At 33.7% G+C, this 24,676-nt stretch overlaps 1 protein-coding gene across 1 annotated transcript in view; it reads right to left on the reverse strand.

Annotated features, from left to right (window-relative positions):
• Positions 1-2,602: 2,602 nt before the first annotated feature.
• Positions 2,603-24,676, reverse strand: part of TUBGCP3 (tubulin gamma complex component 3) — a 72,020-nt gene continuing 49,946 nt past the window's right edge. The window contains exons 14-22 of the mRNA XM_070942659.1: positions 22,351-22,540; positions 19,753-19,888; positions 19,088-19,156; positions 16,934-17,069; positions 11,589-11,677; positions 11,307-11,438; positions 10,941-11,081; positions 10,243-10,359; positions 2,603-3,701 (exon numbers count right to left, since the gene is read on the reverse strand). Of these exons, the coding sequence (XP_070798760.1) occupies positions 3,543-3,701; positions 10,243-10,359; positions 10,941-11,081; positions 11,307-11,438; positions 11,589-11,677; positions 16,934-17,069; positions 19,088-19,156; positions 19,753-19,888; positions 22,351-22,540 (1,169 nt within the window). The 3' untranslated portion in view covers positions 2,603-3,542. The remainder of the gene's footprint in view (positions 3,702-10,242; positions 10,360-10,940; positions 11,082-11,306; positions 11,439-11,588; positions 11,678-16,933; positions 17,070-19,087; positions 19,157-19,752; positions 19,889-22,350; positions 22,541-24,676) is intronic.

Raw genomic sequence — 24,676 nt, forward strand, 5'->3', positions numbered from 1 at the left:
AGACTCCATTTGTGCAAATGGAGCTTCGCGTCCCAGCACCCACCATTCACACAAATGGAACATTACACCCGTGAGTGCCCATCGCTCAAGCAAGTGGAGCTGCACATGCTTGCCCGCCAAATGGGCCATGACCCAGTATTGGGCCATGGTCCGGAGATTGGGGCCATTGCTTTACATGAAGTGAATCAAATGGGTGATCTGACTTTAAATGCTTAAAAGTATCAGCAAGTTTTCTACAAAAATGTTTTCATGAATTACAGCACACATATGATGGGTCAGTGTTACATGATGGAAAATATGATCTACTATTCTGTGTCATCTATTATATCCCTTTAGGTATTCAGGATAAAAAAAGAGCAAAGGCTGCAGATCTTAAACAACTACTAAAGCACATCATTGTTGCCTGTGTAGCTGTTTCTGGCTTGATCTTAGCAGTGATAGTCCTTGTGCACATATACAATTCATTGTTTGTGAAGAAGCAGTAAGTTATTGTTTCATTCTCTTCTCCCCTCCTATCACTGTCATTCTGTATCATAAGAACTCCCATCCTAACACCTCCTTACCATTTATATATTTTTAACATAGACATAAAATGTTAGGTCAAATTGATGCAGTAGTAGAGACTGCCGATCAAATGCAACTCAGCCATGTAAAACTCAGACATTGAGACTGAATATCCTGTAGAAGGAGGACATCCCAGTTCAGTCATGATGCTCCTTTCTAGGGCCTTGAGCCTTGTCTCTTGGCATAAACTTCATGATGTTAAGCATAAAAAACTGTCTCGTGAGAAGCGGGAAGTAGATATAAGTATTTTGTATGGGCTTATTAAATGTTTATCTATCCATCATATAATTCTTGCATGTCAAATGCAGTCTTCAGAATACCCTTCTGCCAGCTAGGAATCTTTCATATGCAACAACCCCTCTCCCTTAGGGCTGATAATGAAATGGGGAAATCATAATCATAAGAAAAATGGCAACTTGATTAAAGATTACCTTCCATTCTTGGAAAAGACACGGGGAAAGATAAGTTTCATCATTTGTAATCTATTCAGTAATGGTCTTTTAGCTGAGGTTGTTCCCAAGTTATTATAAGAATTATTTATAAAAAAAGTTTTGTTTAAAATTATTCCTTTATCATTTTAGGAAGCCAATTATAGCAAATGCTAACACTAACAAGGAAGAATCTGACAAGAAGAAAGAATTTGTCAAAAATAAGGAATCAGACAAACATGAAGAATCAGAAAAAATTGAGGAATCAGAAACAAACAATATGATACCACTGGAGCCAAAAACATCAGCCTACAACACTATTGACATAGAAAATCACAATAACAATAATTGCTCACCACCAGGAATTTTTCTTTCAACAGATGGTGAAGATGTTACAAAGCCTTTAGAGATTCAGCCTGTTTCTTCCCCTAGCTGCCCAGAAAAACCAACAGAATTAATGCCCTATGTTGAATCATTAGAGGAATCACCTAATTATAGTACACACAAGAATTTCAAACTACAATCTAAACCTTTCAAATTGAATAGAACTTCCTATAATAGTCTAGAACAATATAATACACCCAGGAATCAGGATTATGAAACATATCAAGAGAAAGATAGTACTCCTCACAGAAAAAAAACCGACCATTATTTATCCTCCAGGAGTCGTCCAAAAACCACACAACCCAAAAGAGCACACACTGCTCCGTTATCTAAGCATCAATATTACAACAGTTTAAATTGGGTTCATGATCCTTCATCAGATAATTTCATTGCTCCAAATATAAACAAAAACTTTAATGAATCAAAAATGTCCCAGTTTGATGGCACAGAGTGTACGTGTTTTCAGCATCAGAAATACGGTTCTGGTACAGATTCATACTCTGACTAGAAAAGCAAGTGAATAGTAAAGAGTTATTTATTCTATTTAACCAATGCCCAGAAGCATTTAGTCCAAATGTTTTTACCAAGAGTAATCATGATGAAACCTACAGTATGCCGGTCAATCATACTGCAATCATGCTTAGGAATAATAAAAGTAGTTTTATACTTTTGAGTTGTAGGAGTTGCTAATCTAGCTTCTTGGATTTGCCCAATTAAAGCACAAGTTAATTTAATTATAATATTTGCTCACATTCTTTATCTGGCACTTTTCAAATTAGGAAAACTAATGTAATGCACTCTGCAATGACAAATAACTTTTTGTGACATGTAAGCAAAGCAAAACTGCACACATATTGAACATTTTGGATAAATTGAAACACTGTTGAAACAAAAGATGGATATTGATACATCTGATACATGTGAGGTGAAAAAGAATTGGAAATATAGGGAAGAATACAGAGATTTGGGGAGGAGTTGCTTTTTTCTATTTAAAAATTCCTACTATAAATAAAACAAATTCAGAAAAAAATACTTTTTTTCAGAGAATCAAAAATAATGACAAGATACCCTTGGCTCTGTAGCCTATGATACTGAAATTTAGCTCATCTAGGAAACCCATACAGAGGCCTCAATATGAACTCAGTTTGGAGTCAGGCATTCCCATTTTTGAGACATATTATGTATTCTGAAAAGCTATCAGACAAAGTAAAGAAAAGAAAGGCCTATACATTCAAAACTAATTTTATTATATAATTGTTTTTTTTAAGAACAGGCACTTTTCCAGTTAGAAGAAACAGATAAAGTGTTTGAAAGATAATTGTGTTTATTTTCTAAGATTTTATCTGTGAATATAACAAATGGATAATTGAATGACTTGATATATAGTGGCTTCTTTACAAAAGTGTTTCCCTGTAATATTTGGACAGCAATATATAAATATTTACAATGAAAAAATAGGCAAGGAAAGAGAAATAAGTAGTCTTCAATATCCAAATTAATTTTGCATACATCCGATTTGAACACAAAATACTTCATTCACATCTATTTCATATTTACAACTTTAATCACTTGAGAGCACTGAATTCTTTATTTTAGGATATTTGTGCATGTTATGTTTCTAATATGTTTCTGTATAAGCAGTTAAAAATTTTCTGGAAAAATAAATCATTGCTTTGAAAATGCTGAAAATATTAATGTAAGTAATTTATGTGACATATTTTCCCCACTAAAAAAAAATCCAAACAAACAAACACCTTGGATATATATTTTTGACCAGCAGCAAATTTTCATAAAACTGGTTTCCAAGTTCAAATGGAAACCTGGGAACAGTGCTTACTATAAGTGGAAATGATGCCCTAAAGACAAATATAAAATTACAGTGGATGGTTCCTCAGGTGGTCCAAACAAAATATAGTGATTTTTCAATATCTTAAGAAAACTGAAACAATTTAAATCCACTTAGTTGTAACACTTATTAAATACAGAAAGGAAACTTTTTTGCTTTCTCTACTGGTGTTGCACAACCACATGTCTGAAAACAGGTTGTTTGCAAGAATGACAAACACTACTGCATGCCATTTGGTTTCATACTGTCAACCATCACTGCTACATCCAACAACAGTTATACTTTGAGCGATCCTGGTTATGTTTGCTGCAGAAAAAAAATCATATGTGTGAATTACGCCGCCCTCTAGTGCCCAAAGATACCCGAAGCCTCGGTTCTCTGGCTTTATAATGTTCATTGAAATCCAGTCTAAAGCTAAGAAATTGGAGGCTTTCATCAGAACTGGTAGTCAGGAGCACCAAGAACTGCTGTACAATGCCCTGAAAGGAAAAGGGAAAAAGAAGAAATAGATAATTTTAATGCAATAGTGGTACTAAATACTACCCTAAAGCAGGTTATATATAACTTCAAATCAAGGGTCTCATACTGAGTGCCAGGTTAACAGTCACATTTCAAAAAGTATTAATCTCATTACAAAAATCATATAAGCTCATTTTAAATTATTTAATAAAAGCTCATCCAATTCCTTTCTCTACTCATGTAAAACCAACTGTACTGTTCTCTCTCTTCCCCACCCAACTTGTTACCTCAGATCCATCTAAAGAAATAAAGAAGAAAAACAAAATGGATTGGTGATGGCTGTAAAACCAATAACTCCTTTAAAGAAATCCCTGGCTAAGGGGATTCGGCTTTTAATTTTTGAAATGAGAAAGAAAAATAAGGAAAACCAGAAGAGAGGGCATGCAGCATGTGGTGACCACCACAGGGAGGTTTTGAGCTGTTACACTAGATGTTAGCGACCCAAAAGAAGAGCTCAGTGGAAAACAGAATAATTGAACAATTTGTGAGAGAAAACTTGTTGGAGACGCTATAATTGGAAAGGACAAGGGCAGAAAACAGATCCTTGACATAAGACCTAACAGTTATGGAAGTCATACCTTGGAGAATGACCAAGGCAATTGGAAGGTGAAGAGAGAGGCTTCCTTTCTCACAGCGAGGGCAAAAGTGGTGAGGCTTTTCACCAAATAAGCAACATTGCTAGAAAGCGTACAGAAAGGGATGGGGAACTGAAAGACGGAAATATTTAGGATATCCAAAGGAGAACCAGCATAGCCACAGCCAGTCAGATTACTTCAACAAAATAGAAAAGCTGAAGGAACCAGAGGAAGAGATATGAGAGGGAAGTGTTTCAATTAGAAGTGGAACATCCTATTAATATCACACCTTAAAGACTTTACCTCATACTTTCCTGAACAGTATTGAAAAGCTGCTAAGAGAAAGTTCAAAAAGAGGAAATTATGAAATTGATTCCATGAGAAGTTAGCTGAAATCTGCTAAGGAAATCTGAAAGGAACAAGCTGACTCTTCAAATTATCAGTTTATAAGCAATTTAAAATGAATTTTAATTTCTTTAGAGCAGTGCTTCCCAAACCTAGGTATATTGGGTATTAGGTTTGTTTCTTTTGTTTTTTTTTGAGGTAATAACACATGAACACATTACCCAATCACAACAGGGACATTTAAACTGACTGTTTTACTTACATTGGGTAAAAAGGACTTTCGAATAAGCGGTTTTGGGTAATGAAGAAAAAGTTTGGGAAGCACTGTTTTAGAGGAAACATTAACATTTTACATATAATCTAAGGTCAGAAAACTCATCAATTGTTGAAAAAATGGACAGACGGGGCTAAGGAGAATTTCCTTTAGAAGATGATGAAATGTGGGCTTAGATCACATTTACTCATAGCTGCCTCAGGAGATGGAAAGTTGGAAAGACCCTGTTCTAAAAGCTATTTTAAATGGAGTCATGATAGCAGGTTAATTTGTTTTAAATAAAAATCCCCATATTAAATTAATAGAAGATGAAAGAAAAAGTATCTCAAAGAAAGAGGATATCGCAAAGAAATAAATAAGCCTTAAGAAAACAAAACATTTTTGGATAGGGGAAAGGTCCAAAAAAGTGGTTAAAGAAAAAGGAATAACATAACCAGTTTCTTTAGTGAAGAAAAAAGAAGCCACATCAAAACTTACTGTATTTAAGAAGAGCTCCAATGAAAACAAACCAGAAATGAAAAAAAGCAATTTCTAAATTGAAGAATGAGAGCAATGTTCAAAATGTTTCATCTTATGATAGATGACAAGAAACAGGAAGAAGCATCAGGAGGAGGAAATGTACAACAAAAAGAAGATGAAACAGAATTAAAGAGAGAGCAGAACAAGAAGGTTAAGAACAAGAAAGATAAAAAGATAAAAAGAGAGAAATAAGAGCGACCAGAACGACAAGATCTATCTATAAGTAAAACTATGGAAGATGAAATAAAACTACTGTCGATTAATATAAATGGACTGAATTCTCTTATGAAAAGGAAAAGGACTTTTAACAGATTAGGACAGTTAAAATTAGATTTTATTTGTCTTTAAGAGGTCCACATCAAAAAACAACACAATAAATTATTGGAATATCCTAAAATTGGGAAACTATACTCCTCATTAGCACAACAAAAGAAAAGAGGGATGGTTTTATCTATTAATGAAACAATAAAAGCAAGACAATTTTTTGCAGATGAAGAGGGGAGAATATTGATGGTGGAGGTAACAATGAACTATAAACAAATACTTTTGGTAGCAATATATGTACCAAATTATAAACAAGCAATTTTTTATGAAAAATTGCATAAGAAAATTACTGAATTGGAATATGAAAATATTTGTTTGGTATATTTCAATGCAATTATAGACGCAGAATTGGACTATAAAAGTAGTAAAGTAAGTAAAAAAGCTAGAAAAACGCTTCCAAAAATGTTCTTTAAAATAACGGAAAAAATAGGTATTCAATCTTATTGAATAGATATTTATTTTTAGAATAAATCCTAAAAGAAATTAATAGTCATTTTATTTAAATAGACATATGTCCTGGTCAAGAATAGATACGATATGGATGTCACCGGAGTTAAAGTCAAATGTGCAAAAAATAGGGCAAATCATAATCCAACTGGAGTTCAGTGGAAAGGAGAAAAGAGAAAATGGAGATACTAAAAGACAAGGCATTTATACAAAGTATGGGGGAAAAAATGGACTTTTTTTTCAAAGAGAACAGAAAAGAAGAAACTTCATTACAAAATGAATGGGACAATGCTAAGGCATATTTTCGGGGACTGGCTATAACATATACAGGGGAAAAAACAAGAAAAAGAAATAAAACCAAAAAGACGTTAGCAAAAGAGCACAAGAGACTGGAATTAGAATTAAAGAAAGAACCAAACAAGAAGATTTTTAAAAAATCAAATGGAACTAATAAAACATAAAATAAATCTACTAGATAAAGAAGAATTGGCACAAAAAGTCAAAAATGCTAAACAGAACTTTTTTGAAAATTCAAATAAGCGAAGAGAAGAAATTGATACATAGGCTGGTAGATGAGAAAGGAACTTTATACTACCAAAATGACGATAAAAAAATAATTCAAAATTATTATGAAAAGCTGTATGAGCAAGAGAAAGTTTCAGAAGAGGAAATTAAAGAATGTTTGGAAAAAGCGGAAGTACCTAAAGTACCAGAAACAGTGAAAGCTATGTTAAATGAACGAGTATCAATGATGGAATTGTCAGAAGCGATTAAGAGACAAAAGAGCAATAAAACACCAGGACCAGATAGGCTGCCGGCAGAATTTTACAAATGTTTACAAGTTACTCTAGGCCCATCAATGTTGGAAGTTTATAATGAAGTATTGATTAATGCGAAGGTACTAAATTCATGGATAGAAGGAAATATTACTCTGATTCCGAAAGAAGAATTAGATTTAATGCAGATAAACAACTATAGGCCCATATCTTTACTGAATGCTGATTATAAAATATACACTTCAATAATGGCAGAGAGACTAAAAAGGTTTGTAAATGAATTTATACTTTCAGACCAAAATGGCTTCTTGCCTACGAGGCAGATTAAAAACAATATGAGAATGATTTTAAATACATTAGATTATTACGAAGCACATCTTGGGAAAACAAATGGTGTTGATCTTCTTAGATGCACAGAAAGCATTTGACAACGTAAATTGGCAATTTATGCTGTTACAACTAGAAACTATTGGCTTTGGTGAGAGATTTATTAATATGATAAAGGCAATATACCATAAACAAACGGCAAAGGTAATGGTAAATGGAGATACGACAGAGAATTTTAATAAAAAAAAGGCACAAGACAAGGATGTCCACTATCTCCTTTACTATTGATATTATTATTGGAAGTGTTAAATAGAAATATTAGATAAGATACAGAAATTAAAGATATGGAAATAAGAAAGGAACAATATAAATTACAGGCATTCAGAGATGATTTGATCTTTATCTTGGAAGACCCACAAGAAAATGGACTTAAACTAATTAGGAAAATAAAAGAATATGGTGAAGTTGCAGGACTGAAAATAAACAAAGAAAAAACCAAAATAATAGTTTAAAATGTTATAGACACACAGAAAAAAGAACTAACGAGGAAAATAGGTATATATAGATAGTCAAGAAAGTTAAATATTTAGGAGTTCAACTAATGGCAGGGTGTGTAATGATTAAAGAAAGTAATTATTATAAATTGGTGCAACAAATTAAAATGGATTTGGAGAAGTGGAAAAATCTACAATTATCACTGATGGGAAGAGTAGTCACTATAAAAATGAATATCTTGCCAAGATTACTATATTTATTTCAAACAATACCAATAAAACTGGGAGGGGGGAATATTTTGAAGAATTAAATAAAACAATATTAAAATATATTTGGCAAGGGAAAAAGCAAGGATAAGTTTGAAAATGTTGCAAGATTCTAAAAATAGAGGTGGTTTTGGGCAACCGATTGTGAATTGTATTATCAGGCTTCAATACTTACTTGGGTGAAAGGATGAAAGAAAGAAAATACCGGTCTGGCTCTCCACAATGGAGGCACTGATTTATCCAAATTGATATAGAGAAGGTTACCAGATATAAAGATATTTTAAATGAAAAGGGGGAACTTAAAACTAAACAGGAACTGAGTGATCAAGGGATTGAGATAACATGGTGGTCATATGTGCAGATACAATCTAGATACGAGAAGGATGTTAAAATGTATGGTTTAAATAAAGAATTAACAGAATTAGATCAGATATTAACAGGGACAGATGAAAAATTAATAAAGAAAATATATAGCTATTTGTTAAGTATTAAGATAGAAGAGGAACAAGTAAAAGAGACAATGATAGTATGGGCTAAAAAATTTTGCTATTCGATTGACTTAGATAAATGGCAGAAATTATGAGATAGAAATTATAAATTAACAATGTCTACTGCATATAAAGAAAATCTTTATAAAATGTTTTATAGATGGCATTTTCCACCCTCAAGGTTAGCAAAGATGTTTAAGGATAAATTTGCAAAATGTTGAAAATGTCACCGGATACCTGGTTCATACTATCATCTGTGGTGGACATGTCAAAAAACAAAAAAATATTGAACAAAAATACACACATGGCTGGAAAAAATCATAAAACAACATATAGATTTGAAACCAGAGACATTTTTGTTGGGCATCTTACCAGACAAGTATAACAAAGGGAATGTATATCTGATTTTACATGTATTGACTGCAGCGAGAATACTATTTGCACAACAATGGAAAAATGAAGAGATTCCAAGAGATGAAGATCTGATTAGAAAAATATTAGAATGTGTAGAAATGGATAAGCTAACACTTACAATTAAGGAAAAGAAAGAAACTGAATATTTTTTGACTTGGGACTTATTTTATCAATGGCTAGCTGACAAAAGTAGGAGCTAGAAGCAGGGAAATCTATGGAAGGATCACTGATATAAGGAAGATATGTTAAGTTGGTTAAACAAATAGTATGATTATTATTGTTATTAATACTAATATAATTGATATAAATGCAATGAATATTGTTGTAAACACTTTGATTATTTCCTAAAATCATTTGTTCCTAGACAACACACTGCTCAATTGAAATTGGAATTTTTGTATGCTATAAAAATTGTATGCTAAAAAATAAAATAAAAACTTACTACAAAAAAAATAAAGTTCAAACTATCAGTACTTTTGTTATCCTGTTTCATCAAAGTCCAACTTTCTTTCCATAGAGCCGTGATGGCGAACCTATGGCATGCATGCCAGAAGTAGCATGCAGAGCCATCTCTCCAGGCACACAAGAGGTTGCCCATTGCTCTTCTGGGTTCTGGTGCACCCGTCAGCTGGTCTTCACGCGTACAGGAGTGCCGAAAACCAGAAGAGCAGCCGCCCAGTGCACATGTGCACACAGGGCAGCTGTTCTTCCGGTTTCCAGCGTGTGCATGTACACCGGCCACCTGGTGTTCCGGCTTCTGGCACTGACCAACTGGCGGTTGCACATGCGCACGCCGGAAACAAGGAAGATCATCTTCCCGGCGTAGATGCTATTGGAAATGTTGTATAGTTTTTAATGTAGAAAAGCAATTCAAGAAATAGCAAAATTAGCTCAATGAAATTAGTGCCATCGTGGTTGTGACATCTATTTCAAGAAAACACTTCAATGATGATATAGTAATATCTATCTACAGCAGTAATGATCTGATATAAATCCATAATATAATGAGTTATGTAAGCAGCCAGATATATGGACAATCTTTGTGATGTTTTTGTTTACTCTTCTAAGAATACATCCTGTTTACCAATTTTATCAGTCATAATGGAATCATATAGCATGAGGTTTTACTATTTCCACCCAATTACAAGTCATAAAATGGTCTGTATAATGCTGCATTAAAATATTACTTTAGGCAAAGATACTTAGTACTAATCCATTCATATCAAATGTTCTTAATTTAAACAAAAATACCTGATAGAAATGAGTAAGTAGTCGCAGCTGTGAGCACATTTTCGGTATTGAGTCTTCAAACTCTTTCATTCTTTTCATCTCTTCTTCTTGTTCTGAAGCTGTTACTCCCCATTCACCCTTTAGAATGCAATTTTAAAAAAGTAGGGTGATAAATCAACAGGTGCACATTTATTCCTTTGTATCCTTTGTTACACAAAAGAGTACACTGATTTTTTTAGATTAATTATCATGGGACAAAGTCATAAATTTGCTTGATGGTTTCTTAACCCCGGAGGACAGAAAATCAGCAGAAATTCTCTGGAAACAGTTTAACAATCATGAACTAAAGACACCAGATACATATTTCTTGTCAAAGGATTGATCAACCTACATGAACATTTTTGTGGGAAATTAAGAATTAAACTTCTACTGCAATGCCCTTTTGGGTTCCCAGTATAATAATTTGCATTTAATTTATAAAGGAATATAAGGTGATCAGAATAGCATATTTTTTAAAAACTCTAGTGAATATAATGGATTTACTTCTGAGTAACATGCCTACATACTGTACATACATACATACATACAATTGCATCTTTCTACACTGTTTCTACTTTTTGTTCATTACTTTTCAGGAAAAAGAATAAAAGAAGTTGTTTCATTTGAGTATCATTAAAGTACAAGTTTATGCCATAGAATGCCATAGAAAGGAGCTATACCTCAAGTTCTCGTTCCTTTTTCTTTTCTTCAAACTGCAAGCGTAGCTGCAATTCCTCTAAGGCGGCTCGGTACATTGCGTCTTGCACATTTTGAAATTCAAGAATCTGATCAAAAACAGCTCGGAGCTGGTTGAGAAGCATCTATAAGAAATTGTGAAATGTAAAAATAACATCCTACACCCACAAATATTACATTTAATGCTAAAATAGACTCAATCCAGGTGTGCAATTCTAAGCTCTGTTATTATGGAATAGTAGGATTTCACTTCTGAATAAATATTATACTGAACACATTGCTAAATGAAGAAAAGGGAGCGATGAACATAATCATCACAGAAATAATGTTTAAATAGAGAAAAGGCTTACTCTTGAATCAGTGTCCAGCAAACAGCGAGATATGATGGTATCTAGGAAGACTTCATGAGCTGCAATGATGTGATCTAGATCCTGAGCTTGTTGGACCTTGTTCCACAGTTCATCCCATGAACATTCCAGGATCTAAGGCATAATTTTAAGAATTCAGTATAATAATGCTCTTCCTTCAGAAACTCTATTTAGCACACTCTTCACTCTGCACGGCACTATACACATTTCTCCTCTTCAAAACAAAAAACAAAACAGACTACAAAATGGTTGGTTGAAGGGTACCTCAAATGTAATATAATACTGCATTTGATGAATGAAATGGACCATTTCTGATGCCAAAACGTGACACTGATGCAGCACCCCAGAAAGCTCTGTAAGAAATCCAAAGTATTTGTATATTAAAAATTAGAAGGGACTGAATCATCTAACATTTTTTTAAAAATACAACTGAGCTTGATAACCTGCACCCTTTCCGAAAGGTATAAAATATAACAACTAATCAAGGATACTCAAAGAAAGAAAAAAACATAATATACTACATTTTTTCCATCATCTTTTTAATCCAATAAATTGAAGCTATAAATCCTAATAGCCAACATTGTTTCCAGTTAATGATAATATGACAGCTTCCAAATATATAAGTAGAATCAAGTGAGAAAACAAAGTTAACTATATACATTCCATATAATAAATAAAGCAATATTGCTTTTTACTAAGATACTTGCTTCATTTAACTTAGTCCTGTAAGTCTGGCAGCACTTCTCCGTACTTTTTTCTAACCCTACATGTAGATTGAATTTGGCACCCTCAAAATGTAAAGCTCTGGCTCTACCACTGAGCTACAACTCTCTCCCAAATTGTTAGTAAGAACATGGAAAGGAAAGTATTTCAAATGGCAGAAGAACAAAAACCAAAAGATAAGAAATGGTTCCTCATAATTAGGGATGGATGAATCTGTTAATCCCCAGCTCTGCTTTTTCATTTCCTCTTCACTTGCAGCTTATTTTAAAAAGGTGGTACAGAACAATGAAAGTTATAGTGCCTTTCATTAAAGAAATGAGAAATATTGCCTAGGTTCTAATAAACGTATTATTTTAGAAGAATGTTTATGCTTGACCAGGGCCAATACTCTAACTCATGAGGCATCTTCTTGCTTATTAACAAAAGACAGATGACTTTCCTATTAGATGGATTGACAAGTGGTTTCCAGTAGCTACTATGCTCAACGCAGGAAGGGAGAGACTTATCCTCAGAGATTATAATACTCTTTTGGGAGAGAGCTTTGCTGAAATGTTTGGGCCAAACTTTGTGAGGAAAGGAGATAAGGCTTTCTCAATCAAGGGTACTCAAATGTGGAACAAGCTTCAAAAGAAGATAAAGCCATGCCAAAGCTTTCTTTTTGCATACTGGATGGCAAAGCCCACCTGGTTGCCATAGCCCACCTGTGACAGAGAAAGGTCAAAGAATTATTTCCCTATAGCTATTCCTTTCTATACATGTTTTATAGTACTTGAGATACACACACACACACAAAAAAGCCACAACATCTAGTATAAAAGGAGTCATACCAGGAATACAACACACTGAAACAATGCAAGAAAGTATTGCCAGAAGCTGAATAATTTTCAGCACTTTACTGAATGAAGACCATTAAAGTTGTTGAAGCAAAGGGCAGACAGAAATATGAATACTATAGCAGAAAACACTAAAAAAATAAAAAAACATTTCATTTCAGACCCACAACCTATGATTCAGGGCTTGTATTCTGAACTGTTAAAGCAGCCTTCCTATTGTCCCTCTAGTGCTGTGATGGCGAACCTATGGCACGCAGCGCCCTCTCTGATGGCATGTAAGCCGTTGCCCCAGTTCAGCTCAGCTGCTCATGCGCGTGCATCTCCCGCCAGCCAGCTGGTCTTTGGGTCCCTCCTGTGCATGCACCGGGGCGTGTGCGGGGGTGCGTGAGCATGCGTGGAGCGCATGCGTGGGTGTGTATGCACGCACAGGGTGCTTGCAGGGGGCCACACATGCATGTGCACTGCATTTTGGGGGTTCGGGCACGCGCACTTGCATTTGCACACTTTGGGCAATCGGTCCAGAAAAGCTTAAGCATCACTGCCCTAGTGCATTGCACTATGATTCCCAGCAAACTTGGCTAAAGAGTTTATTCGGTTACTTGAGGGATACCTGTTATCATAGTTGCAACTTATGGATAAAGAGCCCATGGACTATAATTTCATAGGTTTACTTAGTCCTGCTTGATATCCAATATATAAAAATTTCACAAAAACAACTGAAAATCCTATGATTTGGCAGAGCACTCTCTGAAGACAACTGTTTCTAAGACTTGATCTCCCCTAATATTTATAAGGTAGCAAAAGGTTGCTTATTACTTAAATAATGTGATAGTCTTATATCACAGATAAGAGTAAAACTATTGAAAATAAAGGAATTGGCAAGTGTGTGAATTACTGCTGATATTGTGACTGAAAAGCATGGATGCCTTCAAAATTAGCATATGTAGGGCTACCAAATCTGAATGACCATTTATTGCAGAAAATCTAACTTTTTCTGCAGCTCAGGTCTGATAGACTTAGCTTAGTGATTAAAAGGGAGTGCGTACTGAGCTGCTTTTAATCCTTGTTGTAATGTCTGAACGGGGTTTTATTCTTCCCTGTCTTCATCTCAATTCAGTTTTGTTGCCCTCCTTCTCCATCCTGGCTTTCTGGCAAATACCGGCAAACACATATGCACATATATACACTAGGTCTCATGAACCAGCATGGCATAGTGGTTAAAGAGCTGGACTAGAAGCATGGTTATGTTCTTTTATCATGGAAGCTGGCTGGTGATTTTGAGCCAGTCACTTTCTATCAATTCTAGACTGCCAAACAAACAAACAAACAAACAAACAAAACCCAGCTACCAGACTCCATCTGGTGGATTATGGTTCATTAACTCTCAAATGTGTAATGATGCAACTACACTGAAAGTTTCCATTAACAACATTTAATTGATCAAAATATTTAATCAATTAAACTAGTATTTATAAACACTCGGATGTTTAAAAAACAAATGTTCACAATATTAATTTATTTTTAAAATTACCTAATAATCGCCATTATGGTTGCTTATAAAATAAATACTCATTTAATCTTCAGAAATTTAAACTTCTTATATACTTGAAGAAGAACTACTCAATAAACCTATACAGGTAAAACTTGTTTAGCGACTGTTCAAAATTACAATGATGTTTTTAAAAAATCACTGCAGGGTCTCATGATCACAGGATGGCTACTCACATACTTTGCGACAACCAGAGTTAATAGAGAAGGCAGAAGTAAAATTGTACGCAAAACTAAGTCATAGACATTTGATGTTTCAGTTAACAACCACAAGGCTTAGTGACTGAATTGCTGGTCCCAACTGAGGTTGCTAAGCAAGGACTGCCTTATACCTCATGGTTAACTTTAGGACTGCAGTTCAGACATCTGTTAAATTGAATATGATTTCTAATCTGAGAGGTTTCCTTGCTTTGCTGCCAAAAAATACTTATGTGAAATCCTGTCTTAATCAATGAGTGATTTTTACAGATTATTATTTACATATTAATTAGAAGACTTATATTCCCCTTTTATGAAAATTCAAGGAAGCTAATAATATTCAATAAGCAATTATAAACTAAAAAGTCCACAAAATTCTATTCACCTAAAAAGAGAATCTAAATGACTTTGAGAAATATACAGCTCAATCATGTAACAGTGCTCTATGGACCTATGAATAGCCTATGAAAGGCTATTTCAAAAATTTCAGATTCTTATTAAACATACTGTATATAATTTTTCCTCCAAACCACATTTCATTATTCATCTACCCCTGTTCCAAGCAAATAACTGAAAAGTGAGCCAAATTCTGATTACTCTGCTGGCTGTATATGGAAGTCTGGTATAGGCCAGGTCAGGAAATGAACATCACAAGAAATACTACAACTCTGTAGTAGACTATAATAATAAATTCTTGAAAGAATTCTACTTTCCCTCTTATATTAAAGTGAATCAAGGTGGGGCAATCTTGAGTTTCTTTCTCATGCTTTCCTGGGCTAAGTTCATGTTTTGCTAATAGTCGCAACATATGTTCTTCATTTCCATCTCTGAACTGCTACAGTGTCATCAATCTTGAGCTAAAAGACCTATGTTCTAAAACATGAAGAAAGTCAGATCCCAATATAATCACAATAATACTTTGTTTTCCCCATATATTTTGAGTATCTGGCAAATTGCTTATAATGAAGACAAGTGATATTATCCTCATTTTGCAGATGGGTAAAATAACTGAGACTAGAGAGCTGCCAGTTTCTAAAATAAACCTAATAAATTATAAACATAACCAAAACAATGAGATTTCAATAGAAGATTTCAGTGGCAGACATGTCCAGTGTCATTATACACTGCTTTGGCAGAAGGTACTCTCCTGATATTAGAGAATAAAGAAGTAAGAATATTCCTATTCAGCATATCCAGAGTTGCAGATAATTAATGCACATATTCTGCCAGCCCAGTGCCTTAAACAGCACCCATCCTTTCTATAAATGGCAATGTCACAAGTGGTAAAAGTGAAGAACTGCATCATTTTTTTGAATATGCATCAGCCTCACAGATGAAAGAAACTCTAACTTAGCATCCCCTCTACCACATCAAGGCTGCCATCAAGAGCCCTGCAATGCCAGTGTGACAGGAGAAGATGAAAAACAAAAGAAGGATTGACGTTAAAAACTCAAGCCTGTAAAGTACTACTCACAAAGACTTGCTTGCTGATGTCTATGGAATGTCATATGTTTTATCCCCATTGTGTTTGGTTAGTAAATAAATAAAATGCATAAATAAATTTTTATTTACAGTATTTACAAATTAAATACAATTTATATAAATAAATATTGGGCTAGTTTGCAAATACTGCTCCCTTTTGGTAAAAAGAACTATTCAAGCAGTCAGTGTTATGGGTTTTTCTGTGCAAACAATGGAAGGAGGACAAAATTCTGGTTTTGCTCAGTAATCCTCCAGAACAGAAAATACACAAGGATAAATTATTACCCACATGGAAACCCTAACCAATAGTCAGTGAAACTGACTTCTAAATTTATTCAGAATGTAAAAATTAGAAGGTAGCTAATTAGTAAAAAATAATAATTTCCATAACTTTATATACTATGTATGTAATTGGGTTTTTTCTGTTGTAACAGAGTAGCAACTAATAGCAAGTTTATCTAAACTTTACAGACAGAACATCATTAGAAGTTCATTTTGAATTTAACTAAATAAGTTCAATGATCACAATGTACCAAACTTACTCTAAGAACATACTCTAAAACATCGGTGTCAAACTCACAGCGTCACATTGTCATATGACATTTCGAGACATTTTTTCCCTTCGCAGAGCTGGGGTGGGTGTGGCCTGCATGTGACGCATCTGGCCTGCAAGTCGCCAGTTTGACACTCCTGCTCTAAACTTACTCTAAATTTACTTAAAACTTCCAGAATAACTTGAAGAATATTCCCTTCTATTGATAACCTGAATAATGATGAATAAAAAACAGAAACTGATATAATTATGCACTGAAATTAATCCCTTACCAGGCATATTTTTTAGAAGTTTTGCATTGCACATATGTCCTTTCCATATGTCAGTAAGAATATATTCCATCCGTTTTGCTCTCCATAGGAAGTTAAACACCCTCAGATAGTGGCTCATACACTCTCGTGTAAACATCTGCAAATAATAGCAACATTCGATCATAACCTTTAAAATCTCAAGTACTGCTGCTTCCATTGCTTCAAGTATCTCTATTAAAAGGATAGTGCAATAGCTTAAGATCACTGTTGACTCAAGAAGCTGAGTTATGGGATCTGAACACAAAGACTCAGTCAAGTTAGTCTTATTATTAAGAAGTCTCACATTAGTACGTAAGGATTTCTCTTGTTCCTCTGTGCTACAATAAATACAAGGAAAACAGCATGATGGGGATTTGTGTTGTGCAAAAGAAGCTCTGGGTTCATTTATCTCAGCTTCCCTAGATTCAAGTGCTTTTGTACCTACTCCACAGAGCATCCTCAGCCCAAATATAGGAGTTATGGTAAACCTTCTACTAAATACAATACGTATATTCTGAATGCACCAAAGTGTTAAGATCTGTGCTGCAGTCACAATTAGCTACTGCTTCAGTTCCTCATCTGAGTGGATAGGGAGGGGAGAGTCCCATTAATCCCCCCCCCTACAATTTCTCTATGCTGTTTCAATACTAGAAATAATTGGTGGTATAAAAAATAACACATTTTATTGGCTGAATCAGTCTTTATGTTGTAACAGATGGCTAAGATTCAGCTGTTAGCATCGTCCCAAAGAAGTAAAAATCTTCCTTTCCTTGGATCTTTCTGCCTCACGCTATGTTTTAATGCCTGTTGAAATAATGATTTTTGTTCATTAACTGAAAGATCATTTGATAAAATCTGAGAGAGGTTTTTGCATCTAACTTGATAATTAAAAAGTGTTTAGAAAACAGTTGCTGCTTTTTTTTCCACCTCTAATCCATAGGTCAATCTGAGAAATGCACAGCTTCAAAGGCCAAGGGCATATTTTATAACCCAGAAAAAAATTAGTCATTTGAGTCAAATCTTCTAGATTTTGACACCTTGCCTAGTATAGAAAATCAACTAAATTATTAAGAGTTCTAATCATAAGGAACTATGTTTATTTTCATATTTTATTTGACATCATAACAACCTTAAACAATTAGATTATGAATGGGTGAATAAACTGAAAGAGTGACTTATCAAAGCCAGATATATATATGGCCACAGTTGTTTATCTCGATCGATGTTTATATACGTCCCTTGTCCAAGATTCAAATGTTTACTGGACTTCTTTATTTCCATTATATATAGTTTTAAATTCTGTTCCTTATATATGTTGGGTTGGGTTGATTTGTTTAAGGAATAATCACATTAAAGAATATTACATTATAAACTATAGCTATAATAAAATCCTTGCACTACTCTTCAATTCTCAACATGTGAAAGGTTTATTATAATGAAAGGAAAGTACATTAAATGGTTAACAGCATGCTACAACAAAAATTAAATATTAAAGAACTGATTACATAGCTCCGCAACTATTCGTAACTTTTGGAGAAGGATACAGAATATACAAATGGATTAACAAATGTTAAGTTAGATATTATCTTCCTTTGATTAAACTATATGTAGCAAATATCTTCTGACCAAAGTTTCATTTTTGACACCCTGTTCACACAGCACTGTTATTCTTTACATATAGTAAAAGCATTTTGAACAATGGTGCTATTTTCTCATCTGTTTTAATGAATACTATATATCAGATTTATTTAAAGAGTACAAATAGGTTCCCTAAAATACATTTTACAGTTCACACAAATTATCCCAAATTAGTTGCTACAGTTTTAGAATAATGGCTGAAAATGAAAATCCATTTATTAAGTACTTTCTAAAATCTCCGACAGAGCAAATGAATTATTTATTTCAAATAATGAAGGTCTTAAAATGTAGCATTTTAACACTCATTAATAATTTAGGAAAATTGAGATTTTGGCTGTACTCTTAATACAATGGGTACATCAAAAATATCAAGCAATCTCTTTAATAATGTACTTCTACAAGTACAAAGGCTATTTTAATAAAGTATTTAGAGAACTAAGTAGGTAATTCTAAGTAGAAGAAGATCAAATATGGACAAACTGAGCTATACATCCTTACCGTTGCAATTGGCCCATCAACGTGATAGTCTAAACTGAAAACATCCCAACCAGTATCACCTGGAGACACCTTTAAAAAAGGTATAAATAGTTAAGCAAATAGTTATTTAGCTATTTTCCCAAAGTAATCATGATCCAGCATTTAATAATGATCAATTGCCAATACACAGTGAGTAAAAGAAAGACCAACCTTACATGACCAACCTAAAATGTTAGTTTTAGGCTAGGAGATACTGTTGACAAACAGTTTGTCAACACACAGAATAAAGGAAATACAATTGTGATATTTTTTGTTCAGATAAGCAAAGAGAAGGACAATAATGAAATTACAACTACCAAAAATCAGATTGCACCTTAACAAAACTGTATCAGAATAAATTCAGCAAAACTATAATTTAGGCCATAATACATCACATTAAGCCCATATACATTATGAGTATGTTTAATTTGCATTGTAGCCATATGTTTTTCTTATCTAACATGCTGCTCTGTAATATCTATAACTCATTTTTCAGTAAAATAATAATTAGTGGAAAGTCAAGAAAATCTGCCAATCCAGAAAGATGATAGTACTACTGGATATTGCTGACCTCAAAGCATATCTTTCTTACTTTTGAGAAATCAAATCTAATGTTACCATGAGATACTAAAATGACTCAAAAATACCTCCAAAAGTCTAACATCCAAGCGTTTGAGGATCTCGGGATTATCGAATTGTGCATTAGTTGCCCTGACAGCTGTTTCAAGAATTCCTGTCAGATTATGCTGATACAAAGTTGTAGCTGGTCTCGCAAGTTCTGGCCTATTTTTAAATAATACAAATAAAAGACAGATAACATCAATGTTACTATACCCCATTTTCATCCAGCTGCAGATGCAATAGTTTACAATCAGTGAACAGATTCTCTTAGCAAATTCTTTTTTAAAAAAAACCTCAGATCATAGCTGAATTAACTTAGTAGCAATGCAACACAATCTTTCCTTTAATATAAAATCTAATCTAAAATCTTTTTAGATTAGATATAATCCAATGCTATTCTTTCCTTCTGCTCCTATTTTTGAAGGATTTTCCTATTTCCTCTTTTTAAACAAGCATACCAGTGGTGGGTTGCCCCCGGTTCGGACCGGTTCTATAGAACCAGTAGTAAAACCAGCTGGAGGCTCCGCCCACTGACCCTGACGTCATCAGAAGCGATCTGCACATGCGCAGAAGCAAGGGTCATGTGCAAACCCATTGCGAACCGGTAGTAAAGGTAAGTAGAACCCACCCCTGAAGCATACCTTGTGGGGCAAGGGAGAGACAGTGACATAAAATGGCTACAGAAGACTGTTTCCAAACAGCTACACTATCTACAGATTTGGGGAACTTCTTTTATATAAAAGATGGTTGTCCAATCTAGAATCAATTAGTTCAAAATACATATTGCAAAAATTGATAAGAAAATATCATTTTTGGATTCCAAAAAGTGTTAAGATGCTTCATTTTAAATTTAGCAACAAAGACTATGCAGTTGTGCCTTTTGCATTAAAGAATATTTAGAACCAAAGCTTATACTCCCAAAATCTGAAATAGCAAATTAAAAATTCTATGTCAAAAAGTGTTTATTTCCATTAATTCACAACTCTCCAGTGTTTGACACACCAAAATGTTGTGCCAATTTTCTGTCTCATTATCATTCCCTGCTGCACTTGAGTGTAGAGATGTTACATCAATTCAGTTCTTGGACAAATAGATGTCTCTTTGATGTCTGGCAAGCAAATGGAATCCTTTGTAATGAAAAATTGGCATTATTGAAGGAAAAGAAATGTAACATGTAGGAAGTCTGCCATTATACTATTGAAATGCCATTGTAAAAGAAAATCCAAGATGCTTTTAAAAATATTGACACGAAGGGAAGTAGGTGGGGTGCTGAATTTAAAAGTACGGGATCCAGGAGTTTTAAAAGCCTGGGATCTGAATAGACATTTAAATAAATATATCATGATATATTCATCAAAAGGTAGTCTTTACTTTCTCTTTGTCAAAATATTATTCAGTGATAGCAGCCTCCAAATAGTAAAATCCAGAGTGCGGAATTTAAAATTTTATATGTGCAAGATTTATTTGGTAGCCTGCATGCTGCTGAGGCAATAAATAACCAGAAGATACCATCTAAATTTAATATCATGGCAATTCTTAATCTCAAATTTACAATCTAAGATGCTGGAAAACAAAAAGAATGAGAGAATCAATTAAAATTAATGTAGGAAAAAGAGCAGAATTTTAAAAGATTTGATTGACACTATTACTGGCAGTTGCATAAACAATTCAAGTAGTGCAATCCATTCTCTATTTTATAATGTATATATAAAATATAATCATGTCTGAAGTTACTTTAGTGAAAAGGTAGAATATAAATTTAATAAGGTTTTGAATACAGAGGATGAGAAGGATTATATTTTAATAATGCAATCTTATGAACATTTACTATGCAGCAAATGTAGCTGTTTGAACTAAAAGAAACTTAATTTTGAGTGTACACAGATAGGATTGTACCATCAGGCTGCAATCCTATGTATACTCACTTGAAAGTAAGTTGAATGCATAGTTAATATCATATGAAGAACTTTCAAAAACTTTTAAAAGAACAAGATACAAGAGATCAGCTTTTTAAAATTTGGGAAAACTGTTCCACCAAAATTTAAAAGAACCAAATGTTACCCAATAGAAACTTGAAAAAATAGTGTTAATTCTAAAGTAGAGTGATATATCACTGAATAAAATAATAAAGTAATAAAAGATCAAGATATATATTATAACATAAACTTTAATATTGGGCTTCTTTCTTTGCATTTTTCTTTAATTAAACAAAGAATAGGAAAAAAGAAAATCAACAACTATGTGTACGCGTGTGTATACACGCACTGAGACAGACAGGGTTTCTCAAATGTCTTAGTGCAGCTCTAGACTTTAAGCTTTAAAGGCATAAAGCTGCACTTTTGTGACACTCTTATATATGGGCTTATCATATATATACATAAACTTAAAAAGTTTTATACAAGAGTTTTAGTAAAGATTCTTTTTGTGCAGAACATTACTATATTGATAAGTTTCTCTCCTGTTTTATAAGGAAAATAATAATCCTTTACAAAATAATACTCTATACATCCAATGAAGTAGAATTATCTCATAAAGTATCATGTACTAAATTTTAAGATGACAAATGAAAATTTCTACAGCCACAGATTAACAGAGTCATCCTTCTAAAATCTGCATTTACTTACTTTAACAAGTCCATTAAATGTCTGATAAAATCTCCTTGACCAAGGAGCAAATAGCGTCTCATGGCTTGCATATGCTCCAGTAAATTGTACTTCTTATTGAGCACGTCTAGCAAGTATTTGCTGGTCTCAAAATATGCAGCATCTATTTTTCCCTGAAATGCATTTTCCAAATCTGTGAACATTTCAGCAGCTGTTACAGAAAAACAAGAAGTTACCAAAATTGCAAAACAAGCACAACTTATCAACTCTTGCACTATGTAGAATTAGTTGACTTGAATTCTATAAAATGAATGGTTTCCAGATACACCCAAATAATTTGATGGTGAATAGAATATTAAATACTAGCTTGTTTAATGGCATTATGGTGAATTTTCTAGAGGTAGCAGGGATTCTTATTTCACGTCATGAAATTGATGTTGTGTAAGTGTGCTAAGCATGTTCTCTCTATTCTTTAGTACCAAATCATGAAGCCTAAAATAATCCCAGGAAATTCTCTGGAAGGATGGATAAAGGCTAAAAGGTTGAAAAGGAATCTATTCCATCTGTAGAAAGGTGGGTGGCTTAACTGGCAATGCTAGATGTGCTTCATCATTGAAAGTCTAAGCGTAGAGACTGGGTTTTCTCCTTGACCCAATAAGGTGGATGCAAAGGGTGGAAATAGCAGCTAATCAGCTTTTTATTAGCAATAGCAATCGCTTAGATTTATATACCACTTCACAGTGTTTTTACAGCCGCCTTCTCTAAGCGGTTTACAGAGTCAGCATATTGCCCCCAACAATTTGGGTCCTCATTTTACTGACATCGGAAGGATGGAAGGCTGAGTCAACCTTGAGCCGGTGGGACTTGAACTGCCAAACTGCTGGCAATCAGCAGTCAGCAGAAGTACCCTGCAGTACTGCACTCTAACCACTGCACCACCACGGCGCTTATTAACTTAAGGCATCGTGGTGCTGGGATCTTATCTACACATAATAGAATTTGCCTTGTTTTTCATGTCCAGATTACACCCTGGCTAGTCTATGGCACTGACCAATATGTGAAGCTTTCATGAAAATTGCCTTTACCTACAAAAATGTTTCAGAAACTTAAGAAGGACCTGAAATCCCAGATCATAGGCTCACCATTAAAACCAACAGACAAAATAGATGCTTAAACAGAACATATGAGTTGGATCATTTTATTGCAATGACTGAACTAAGCTACTCTTCTAATCAGTTTTAAGAAGTTTATGAGAGTTATGAAAGGAACCCCCAATTGGGTGTCCCCCAGGCCAACGGTGATGTTACTGGCTAATTCTGTCAATCCGGAAGCACCTTGGTGGTTCTGACATGAGTACAATAAGATGTAAATTAATATAGTATGGTGCTTTGAGATTCAATTCCCCAAAAGTGCACAATTAAATGAATATGCAGTAGCAGTTGCTGGGTGATCTCAAGAAAAAAATGCAGCTGCTTTAAAGAGCTGCAGATAGGTGATATGCTTGTGCTCATATACATTGAAGAATCTTTTTGGAAGGAAACCAAAAGAAAGTTTTTTATATATAAATTTACAAATAATAATAAATTTGAAATTGTAACTGGAAAAATAATAACAATTATGTGAAGTTTTCAATCAGAAATTCAAGGCCATGAATTTGATCATATCTTCAAATTAGCTTTCCAAAATATGTGCCTTTAGATCAATTCAATTATTTAAATAAAATAAAATAAAATTTATTTAAATAAATTTTATTATTACAATTATTTAAATAAAATAAATGTAATAAAAAATATTTTTTTAAAATATAAAAGCCACTTTCCCAGTTCAAATCAGCTTTCCAAACCTGACTGTTCTTATTTGACAATTTGATTCAAGGCACGAACTAACCTGATTTTGTTAATCAAACACATAATTCAAATCAGATTTAACTGACAAATGATTTGAAGCCATTTTGCATATCAGCTAAAATGCTCAACAAGATTATGGCTTTTATTTTATTTATTTTTATTTTATTGAATTTGTATACCGCCCTACTCCCGAAGGACTCGGGGTGGTGAACAGCCATAGAATAAAACATATAAATACAAAATTTAAAATAGAATAAAACGAATTAAATAATTTGGCTGAACAAATTTAAAACCCCAATAATTTAAAACCAAATTTAAAATTTCCATTTAAAACGGGGAAAGACTTAGGTCAGGCCAGCTTGATGAAATAAGAAAGTCTTTTGTTATTTAAACTTCTGCAACAAGAAAATAATGACCTAGCAACACCATTATACTTAAGCACATTGAATATGAGAGCGCACTATATATTTAGAATCACACAATCTACTGTTCAGGTGTTT

The sequence above is a fragment of the Pituophis catenifer genome, unplaced genomic scaffold (assembly GCF_029215685.1).
Source record: "Pituophis catenifer annectens isolate HBS135680 unplaced genomic scaffold, rPitCat1.0.hap2 SCAF_4, whole genome shotgun sequence".
Taxonomy (NCBI): Eukaryota; Metazoa; Chordata; class Lepidosauria; order Squamata; family Colubridae; genus Pituophis; species Pituophis catenifer.